General features: G+C 42.9%; 1 protein-coding gene across 1 annotated transcript; it reads left to right on the forward strand.

The window, feature by feature from the left end:
• The first annotated feature begins 785 nt into the window (after positions 1-785).
• On the forward strand, positions 786-9,124 carry LOC138521191 (uncharacterized). The gene is made up of 2 exons (XM_069633824.1): positions 786-8,303; positions 8,569-9,124. Exon 1 carries the CDS (start codon positions 4,593-4,595, stop codon positions 6,627-6,629), a length of 2,037 nt encoding a protein of 678 aa, XP_069489925.1. The 5' UTR covers positions 786-4,592; the 3' UTR covers positions 6,630-8,303; positions 8,569-9,124.
• The last annotated feature ends 2,000 nt before the right edge of the window (positions 9,125-11,124 follow it).

An 11,124-nucleotide genomic window follows, 5' to 3' on the forward strand; every position in this document is an offset into this window, starting at 1 on the left:
ACAAGACGGAGGACGTCGGGAGGTTCCTGCACTGCACAGGAAAGGATCCACAAGCTTGGCAAAACATTGGTTTAAGTTGTGAGTGCCTTAAAGTCAACAAACTGGTATCTTTCTCACTGTCTCTCCGGTTTTCAACAGCACTCTGAAGAAAATTCAACCAGTATGGAGATGGTTTCTAGGTGGCTAGCGAGTTGGTTGTTCCCACCAGCTCAAGGGAAGAAGTTGTCCTTGAAGGGGCTTCTCTGTCGAGGGAGTTTCAGGCTATTTTGAAGTGCAGCAGGGCTTTACTGGGCAAACCAACGGTCCATGAGTTGCAGCAGTCGTATTCCTTCAGCTCGTCTTCGGTTCTTTCATGCCAGTAGTCGACTCTGCCTTCCAAGTCCCAGAGACCTGCTTTTAAACAGTTTTCTCCCATTCATTCCAGCCTAGCTGTCACTCACCTAGCAGGGTGGCTGTCCTTGCCAGACAGTAAGCCAGCCAATCATGCCAGAGTGCATTCAGGTCTCCTAGGAGACCAAGCACAGGGAGTTTCCGGCACCTCCCTCACATCCTGTCCACCCCAGACACTCAGGCGCCCGAGGGGGGCTTCAGCACAGAAGCCCGCCAAGGGCAAACAAACAAAGGGACCAAACCTGGTTTGGCGCGCAGAGACAAACACTATAAGGACCTTTCCAAAATGAAATGGCGAAAAAAGTTGATCAGAACCTGTTTTTACAGAGGGGGCTCAGACGCCATCTTGAAAAACATGGCTCCAGTGGATTTCAGCTACCGGAGCATTTAAACGGGTCGCGGTCGGGGAAATCATGGTAATACCACTGCCAGCAGCCATTCTAAGAGGAAAGGGTAGCTTTTGAAGGCTACATGAGTTTTCCAGGCATAGGGAATACTAGACATTCCTTCCAGCACTCTGCTGTAAGGCAGTGTGTGCTGGGTCTAGCAATTTAAAAGGACTAGCAATGCCAATTTAACTTTACATTCACTGGGAGACAGTAGTCAATCCCAGATAAGGTATTTAAGCCTTGGGAAGTCTGAAAGACATCACTTGGCACTGCACTGGGGGTGCTGTGTGACACACAAGAAAAAGATGATGCCTATGGAGTTGTCTAAAACTCCATATCCAATGAACACAAAAGTAAAACACACATCAAAATACATGAAAGAGTGGGAAAAAAGGCTCACACTCTTTCCAGGTAAAAATGAAAGTCCAAGAAATTCAGAAAAGTTTCTGGGGGTCTCAAAAGGTAAGGGAAATTAGCACATTCATGAGAATTCTCCCTAACAATAGCTGAAAAGGTGATAGCTTTCCTTTGCAAGGTATTTGATAGAGAAGGTGTGCTGGCCAGTTTAGTGACTGATAATGGTGTACAATTGGTAGCAGGGTGCATGCAAGATTTCATGAGGGAGTTGGGGATATGTCATCATAGGACCACCCTGTATGACCCTTCTGCTAACGGGTTAGTGGAAAGAATGAATAGGTACATTAAGAATGCAATACAATTGGCGATCTCAAGTGGTTTGTGTTGGGTTGATGTGTTATCAGAAGCCTGACGGCTTATAGGCACACGCCTTTGCTTATTACGGGTTGTTCTCCTTTCTAACTAATGAGGGGCAGGAAACTGGGTTCAAACCTGAGAGTTGCTGTTTTTGGGGGGAGGGGCACATTCTGATGTTGACATGACTGATGTTTTGAGAAGGGTGTTATCGTAGCAGGAGAGGCCAAGGGAGGTGTACAGGGGAAGGAAGTCCCTTGTGGTATTGGTGGGTGACCGCATACAGGTAAAGAATCCCAGGTTTGTGCCTAAGGGGACCAGTGTGTATATGGATCCCAGATGGGTAGTGAAGGTAAGTAGGGGATATGTGGTGTTGGATGATGGTTCTAGATGGAGCAACAGGAGGGTGGTGGTAGTGGAGATAGGGCTTGAGAAGGACCCCATGATCCCTGGTGGTACGGACAATGTTTTCACGGGTCCCTGTGTGGATAGGCGGGCAATGAAGGTGACCGGTGATGCTCAGGTTGCGCCAGATGTTCAGGTCGCACCTGAGATAGTGGAGGAGGTCCCTTCCACGGGTGTCGGTGATGGAGGTAGAAGAGAGACAGAAGTAGAGGTGTCTGGGGTTCGCCCCGTGAGAGGCAAGGTGCCTCCCATTAGGTTCAAGGATTACGTGATGGAAGTGTCTGGGCACTGAGTGTGCATGTGTGGGAGGGGTGAGGACCTGTGCGCAGGGTGCGGTTCTGAATGTGTGTGCGGGGTGCGGTTGTGAATGTGTATGCAGGGTGTCTTTGTTATGTGCGTGTGTTTTGGGGAGGGGGCTTAGTGTTCGAATGTGTGTGTGAAGAAATTACTGTTAACAATGTTTGCCTGATTTATTGTTATTGTTTCTATATGGGGGGAAGATGTGCTATAATGGAACCTTGGTTGTTGCCTTATGCCCAAGGTTCCATGTTCTGGCATTTACATATTCGCTGGGGAAGAGACCTGCTGGGGCTGGGATTTGTCCGTGAATAAAGCTTCTCTTAACCCCCATCCGCCTTACCTCCATCATTTCAAATATCTCAAATGAAACAGAATGGAGTTATCAAATGCATACATATCTTTAGCAAGAACATGATGTTAAGACACATGACATTAGCCTCGACCCATCATCATATGATAGGATAATTGCCTTATGGTAATCCTCAAGCACTATTAATTCAGCAACACATTTAAATCTTTAAAAAAGAGTATGAGTATTGCTTGGATATGTTAACAACTCAATTGTAATATGGTGCTAAATCAAACACATTTGAAAGTCCTGTAAATAAGAAGTTCCAGTTAGCCAACAGATGTAACTTATTTTGTAAGTTTGAAAAGGATAAGAGCCCGAGATGACCATGCAACATTTGTACCTTTAATATGTATGTTACACACAGGAGATACACATACTTGGGCAGCTCCGTTTTTGCCTTTCTTTAACCTCGCTTAACTTGTGTTGATTGAACACATAAAGTAATCATTATGCCGGTTATATTTTGGAAAATAAAATATTCATGTTTTTCAATTATTGTTTGGTTTATATGGCCTGATCTGTGATTCCGAATTTCGGGGGCCCCCTCTCTCCCCAACCCATTGCAGGTCACCACTTTAACTTGAATTTTGTTTCCGCTGACACACTCTTTGTTCACTACATTTGTTACTTCCTCTTTGTCAGCGAAGTAGAGGTTTACCCATCTTTTGTTTTGCTTGATCAGTGCAGTCTGTTGATTGCATGGGTTTATTTAATTAATTAATTTTTTCGGTCAAATTAATTTTTTTTGGCCTTTTACAGGTTCAATGTTTATTTAGCAGGGAGACCGTCTACGGCAGCCCTTCCCCTATGGTAATACTTTATAATTTATTATCTTTCCAGGATTAATTGCTGTTTCTTTCCTTTTTTTTTTTTTTTTTTTTTTACTGTTACAATGGCTGCTTCGGACATTTTTTCATTCAGCGAAGAACAACTTGCTGAAGCGATTCGGGTGCCTTCCTTTTTTGATTCATTAATCCAGACAGTGGGCGAGGAATCAAGTGGGGGCATCACTAGTGAGTGTATACTCAAACTTAGGAAAAAGAAGTTTAGAACGGAAATGCATGGTCACTTACTTACCGAATATTTAAAGAAAAACATCATCCCTCAGGGATTATTGGTAAGGAATGAACCATGCCTGTTCATTGACGACTTAGAGTACAAAACCGCTTTTTCAGGTATAGGTACCAAATGCAGTAGGGATTGGATGTTACTAACCATTAACACTGCCCTTAAAAAAAGTATTGCAGTTGGCAATGAAATAGACGAGGCGGAAACAGTTTTCGCACTTGACACTACCATCTTGAACATAAAAGAGAAACTGGACCTTATTGACAAACATACAAAGGAATTCATTAAAATAACAACTACTAAAAAAATGGAAAAGCTTAAAAAGGACATCTCCAATTTTTCAAAGGAAAATGCGTATCCATATTTAAGTCCAGACTACATTGGCCCTGGGCAATGGCATGATCCAACTATGGCCAACCAAGGTCAGCAGAACTACAGAAAAAGGGTTACTTTTTCTGACAGTTCTTCAGATGGTAGTGGCTCCTACCCCAACCAAAATTCACGTGGTCAGAGAAGCCGGCCGTGGAACAGGGGCCAATACAGGGGGCGACGTGGATGCCAAAATTGGCAATTTCAACAGTATCCTTCGATGCCCATGTATGCCCCACAAGGCCCATACCCTGGGTTTCCTCCACCTAATCTCCCTTTTCCTCCCACCGATCTAGGGCCCCCGCCCATAGAAAATGTATTCCAAACCAGGAGGAAGGCGTATCGACGTTGAACAGTGTTGGCACTAATCCTTCAGCCGTCTACAACATTTCCAAACGCATACTTTCTACCCAGGAAACTGAGATCCTAGAAAAGGGTTTTTCATTCATTCCTATGAGAAATCCCACTCAGATGGATTTAGAAATAGAACTGAGAAATTTTTTCCGAAAAGTTCGTCTTAAAGATTATTTCGGTTCGAGTAATCCTGAGCCAACAGATGAGGAGAATACTCCATTCCATTTGAAGTCCACATTACACCGACTTCGCAAATGGTTTCCCCTGAAACTGTTATTTTTGAACGGTCAGTACTCCGAGATTTCCATTCTATCTTCGCTTCTCCTAGTGCTGCCAAACACAATAGGTCATACAATTTTTCTAAATGTGAATGGGAGTGCCTTCTAAATCTCAAAGGAGATCCCTCCATTGTCATTAAGCAGGCTGATAAAGGGGGAGGGGTTGTGGTTTGTGATTCTACGTATTATGACTCCGAGGTGATGAGACAACTTAACAACACCTCCTTTTATTTGAAACTTAGAGGAGACCCGACAGATAGTATACGGGACGAGATCCTTGTCCTGGCTACACGGGCACGTGATATCAACATTTTGAGCCCCAAAGAATTTCAATATCTTACCATTAAAGGCACTAGAGCTCCGCTCTTTTATATCCTTCCGAAAATCCATAAGGATAGATTGAATCCACCAGGAAGACCTATAGTTTCTCTATGTGGCTCTATTTTAGAGCCTTTGGGCAAATATCTCGATTTCTTTCTAAACCCTCTGGCTGCTGAAACTCCGACCTACCTGGCAGACACAACGGATGCCATTGTTCATTTAGAGGGCTTACCTTTCGATACTGCTATCAATTTATTCATCACTCTAGATGTGGAGTCTTTATATTCTAATATTCCACAGTTGGAATCGCTCCCCATAATAAAATTCTTTTTGGACATGAGAAGCGACCCTCAGCAGGTGCCTAGCGAATTCCTCATTGACCTTCTTGAAATTGCACTTACAAAGAACTATTTTCGGTTCAAGGAGGACTTCTTTTTACAAGTCAAAGGTACTGCCATGGGAGCCTCATTTGCTCCAAACTATGCTACACTTTTTATGTGGGCTTTTGAGAAGGTCTCCATCTTTGATGAATCTAATCCTTACCTTCAATCTATTATCTTCCATCGTAGATATATAGACGATATTATAATAATTTGGGACAGAACTTCGGGTAACCATGAAACTTTTCTTACATGGATGAATTCGCTGAATTACCATCTTCGCTTCACCATGACTTCTGACAATACGTCAATACCCTTCCTGGACCTTTTATTGAAGGCTAAAGATGGGGCTATTGCAGTGGACTTATACCGCAAACCCACGGATAGAAATACCATCCTTCACTTTGAAAGTTTCCACCCCCAATCCCTTAGAGTCAGCATTCCCTATGGCCAATTTTTACGGGCTATGCGCAATTGTACTGACAAAAAAGATTTTGCCAAACAGGCCGACATCATTGAAGATCGACTCATGAAACGCGGTTATCCACATCATGTATTGCGTCAATCTCGTAAGAGGGCACGACATCAGCATCGAGAGATTCTTTTGACCAAGAACCCTTGCGAGAAATCTAACCAGTCGAGAATGGTTTGTGCAATGACATATAACACTCACCATTCGGCCATTAAGAAAGCAATTAACAAGCATTGGCATCTTTTACAGTTGAACCATTCCGATCTGGCCCTTCCCATGTTTGCGTTCAGAAAAGGTAAAAACCTTAAGAGTTGGCTTTCTAAGGCCGATAGGTCCTTGCCTCTGTCAGGTCCTAAAACTATTACTGAGATGTGGGGGATTCACAAAGTCCATGGCCACTTTCCATGTGGCTATTGTTGCCATTGTGGGTCAACCACAGCCACTACAACTGTGAACATCAACAACAGGGTATGGAACCTCAGGGACCATACAACATGTAATTCGAAGAACGTCATATATGCGATCACATGCCCCTGCGACAAGACCTACATAGGCAAGACATCGAGACCTGTGAAACTCAGAATTTCTGAACACAAGTCCAAGATTCGTACGGGCAACCTCACATCTCCCCTTGTACTCCATTTCGTAGAACACCAGCATGATTGCAATGATCTACGTTGGTGGGCGCTAGAACAAATAAGAGGTTTTGACTCTAATACCTCTGCTAATAGACTATCCACTCGAGAAAACTGGTGGATTTACAACACCCAAAGTCATATAGTGGGCCTGAATTCACAGGAAGAGTGGGCTGCCATCACCCACATATCTGTACAAACTTAGAAGACTGACTTTGGCAGCCTAGATTATTCGACTTTCGTTTAGAAGAATTGCTGTTCCTGCCTATAGCACTGAGCTTCTAATTTTGGTTGTATTATAAACCTACTGTGCTATGTTTTCATATACATTTCATAGTCCCTTCTTGAATTCACAGGAAAAGTGGACTGCCACCACCCATATATTTGTACAAACCTAGAAGAACTGTTTTGGTAGTTCAGATTATTTGCGTTTATTTATTTAGAAGATTTGTCGTTTCAGCCTAAAGCATTAAGCTTTTAACTTTGTTTGCATTATAAATGTATTGTGTTACGTTTTCGTACACATTTCATAGCTTTTTCTTTCAGCCTGTGGGTGCTTTTCAGTTTTTTCTTCTTATTTTTAGAATTCTAATGCCTTTTCTTATTATTTGTCGCTTTCATTATTTGAGATTACTGTCGTATTGTCTATTGGGTTCACACTTTATTTCATTGCATTCATTCATTTTATTTAACTTTTGCAACCTAGTTTGTGAGCTTCGAGCGAGCAGCGCAGTTGCCTCGGTCCATTTTGTTTATTTTGCAACTTGGGCTGTGATTTAAGACTCTGCAACACCAGACATGGCTTGCTCATTAAAGCCAGCTGGAAACTGTTTGAGCTCGGCACTGGTGTGCCTTGTGGCCCCTCCTCCCCCTCCCCTCCCTTCATTTGGCTATTTAAAGCCGTTCCATCCATGTTCTGTGGGAGAGCTATTGAGGATTCAACGTAGGCGGGATGGTTCGCGCACAGACTGACGGTGAGTTGGGATGCTGGGCCAGTTATTTGAACATCTAGAAATCGTCTTTGAGCAGCCATTTGTTGCGAACCAGGACACAATTGGGGGGCCTTTTTGGAGTGCTAATTTAGGCGCCCAATTAATATATTAGGCTTCCAGTGCGGCTGCAGCAGCTAGTAGCACTGACGTTCTGCTGGCAGCTATGTCTGCCATTAATCAGCAGGGTACACACCGATCTCGGCTATATGCTGAGAATGATGCTAATTTCCTGCATGTTCACTCTAGCTGCCAAATATGCATTATATTGTTCGCAACTCTTTAGCATTTGCTACTGTAGCGGCTACATTGTCTTTATCATTAATTTTAGCACTGCTTTTATTAGTTTCCTTAGCATTGAAGCAATCTGTTTAACATCATGGGGCGAGCGATGTATTCCATGTTGGAGGACTATTTGTCTCGTAACCCTCTATATTGACTGCTCACACAGCCTCTTTATTTATCTAATTATTTACGTTACCACAGCTACCTGCGCACGAACCATAACGCGGTAAACAATACTAGACTCCAGTAGGACAGATCTTTTCAGATGCCTTATTGTGACTGGTCGACCGTGACACAATTGTGCGATTGAACTCCTATGCTTGTGATCCGTTCCCAATTTAGGTGAGCTCCAATGTTTGGCTTTGCGTTTACCTTTTTTTATTGTCACACTAGGAAGGACTGCCGTATGGCGTGCACCCTTGGTTGTTGGTTTTTTGGAGTGGATATCAGCTACTGATGATCCCTCCTGTATTATAATATGTTCCTGTCTTTCCTTTTTGTTTTTCTGCAGTTCCACTTGACTGAGAACTTGCCCTACAGGTCCATACACATTTCCCAGGATGTACATTCGGGAACAAGTGGCCAGTTTCAAAGTTAAGACATTGGTAAATTTGATAATTTAATTATTTAACCATGTTTTCTCCCATTATTTAGTAAGGAGGTGTTTTTCCGGACAGTGTTCTATGGGGGCGGGGAGGGGGTAATCCTGTTCGTCAATCACCGATCAGTATGTTTTAATCATTATGCCCTCTGTTTTCTTGATTTGATTTAGTTTTGCAGGTCGATACACAATGTATCCTCGGTGTTGTTTTGTTTATGCATTTACTGTTTTTTATTTGTTTTTCCCTCTTTTTTGTTTGGTTTTTTTAGGTAAAATTATGGATTCAGTTTGCATAATTCTGTATTCCTGTGTGTATTATTGCCTTATTGCTACATTAAAACCTTTAAGTGGCAAATATTCCAACAGGAGTGCGCCGTCCTGATGAAGATGGGCATCAACCGTGAAACAGCCTAGATGCTCCGCACCATCGAAACTACTTCCTGTGTATATGTCAGACCTAGTGTATATAGTAGGTCATGACAGTACAGTAGTCGACGTATGGCACCCCTTTTTCTAATTAGGAATTACTATTGCCTTGTCCATATATTTTTGGGGTTTTCTCTACATTGTTAAATGCGGCCATAGCCTCTGACCACCAGCCGGGTGACCCTTTTCAGCCGACTTGAGGTTCAGACAGCTTGGCAACATGAAGTTAATACTGACTGAATTTTCAGTCTGGTTTTATATTGGCACTTTGTTTCACTATGCACTTTATTCTACAACAATATGCTGCTATTTAGAGATGAGCTCGTAATAAAATTTAAAATTTAATATGTATGTTTTAAGCAAATGGAATTTAAATAAAATATTCATGTTTTTCAATTATTGTTTGGTTTATATGGCCTGATCTGTGATTCCGAATTTCGGGGGCCCCCTCTCTCCCCAACCCATTGCCGGTCACCACTTTAACTTGAATTTTGTTTCCGCTGACACACTCTTTGTTCACTACGGTTATATTTTGGAAGACATTTGGATACATACACACATGTTTCAGAAGCCCACCCGAGGGCATCACATGTGAAAATGATCCCCGGTTCTGCTAGAGACATACGAACATCTATAATACTTTCCTGGGCTGTGTCTCTGTTAAACCTTTACTTAATCCGCACATTCTGACTTACCATTGATTTCTTTTTCCTGCAGGAGTTTGAGGAAAGGGCAGGGCCCAAGAGCCCCCTTCACACTGGAAGATGTTTTAAAATAAAAGCTATTTACTTGCCAGATGTCAAACGCAAGCTATAGCCAAGCACAGTGTCTGCTTCATTCCCACCTGCAGACGATTAAATAAGGGGTGGGGGGGCTAAAAGGTCCTTCACACAACAGAAGATGTTTAATAAAAACAGCTTAATACAAGCTAGCGGTGTTAAGAATGTGTAACCAAGATATATGTCTAAAGATTCTATAACAAAGGTCTAAGTCTGAAAGCACTTTCTTGCTCTTTCTGGCCACTAAAAATGACAAGGTCTGACAGCAAAGGAGACCTTTTATGGTGGTTACCAAGGGTTCTGGAACACCATGAAGTAACAGATGCAGTGAAGCCCACAAGGTTCTAGAGAGGTCCTGCATCACAAAGCTAAGTAGCATCATCTGTGACGGGATGATTGGACAGAGCTCCCAGACTTTATCCAGGAAGCTAAAGGGCCAGAATGCTAAACAAAACAGGAATATGCATATACTATGATCTCTGACAATATTTATTGGAAAGAACAACTTTGCAATTCATGTAATTATTAGGACATCATCTTATTTTTTAAAAAGGCATACCTCTGCACAGGTGTAGCTCACAAGTCCTTCTCCCACCCCAGAAAGAGCCAGCAACAGGTTTCGGTGAAGAAAGATCCCTCCCAAACTGACGGCAGGGAAGGGGGTGTACATGCTGGAAATCAGTACAAGGGGCCTGCAGTAGGCAGATTTCCTGGCGTATAGGATAGATACAGAGAGGTCTGGGAGGTCTAAAGGACAGGAATGGCAGTTGCCGAGGACTATGTCCTGCATCCCACCCCATCCTGCATGGCATGGGGGCCCCAGAGCATGCTGCATCCCCAGCTCCAGGTCATAGATGGAGGGCATTGGACTTGAGAAGCAAACTACTGACTCTTCTCCGGGAATCCGGACAGATTTGTTGTAAAATACAACGTCATAAACGGGCATAATGTAGCGTGAGCAGAGTGCTCCCTTGCCCGGGAGTGGTCAGTGACAAAAAGATGTCTCTTTGGGCTTTATGCATGCAGATACATGAAGGAGACAAAACCATTACCGAAAGGTCCCGCAGCATGATTACAAGGCTAAGGAGAAAGTTCAGGGCAACCGTTTGACTTGGACAAACATGCGAAAGCCAGGCAGCCTTCGAGTCCCTGGCTACTCGGCAAAGCTCCTTAAAAGAGGATGCCAAGCTTTCCCAGCCCGGTGCCTTGCATAAAAAAGGATGGAAGGGTGTGATTAACTTTAGCTTTAATGATGTTTTTATTTTCAGTTTGCACATGAACACACAGACCATGGCAAGGTGCATTGTATATGCTTTATTCGTTAACATAGTATTCTGCCTGCCAACCTGGAACACATACATGTAGGACCAAGTACATCATGAGAGGTGTTTGTAGTTCTATAATGAAGTATAAACACCACTTGATTGATTTCACCTGACACAGTGGTGTGCTTATACATCCCTTTACAAGTGCATTGAATCACACAGTGTTCAGCTGAGTGAAGAACTAGCTATGTATTTATCGAAGTAATGGAAACGAGACGATTATTTGAAACTTTTATTTTCAATTTCACAAAATACAGAACAGATCAGAGTAAAGCAAAGTGTAATAAAGAGGAGT

This window comes from Ambystoma mexicanum, chromosome 13 (assembly GCF_040938575.1).
Source record: "Ambystoma mexicanum isolate Mex_15411 chromosome 13, UKY_AmexF1_1, whole genome shotgun sequence".
NCBI classification, from domain to species: domain Eukaryota; kingdom Metazoa; phylum Chordata; class Amphibia; order Caudata; family Ambystomatidae; genus Ambystoma; species Ambystoma mexicanum.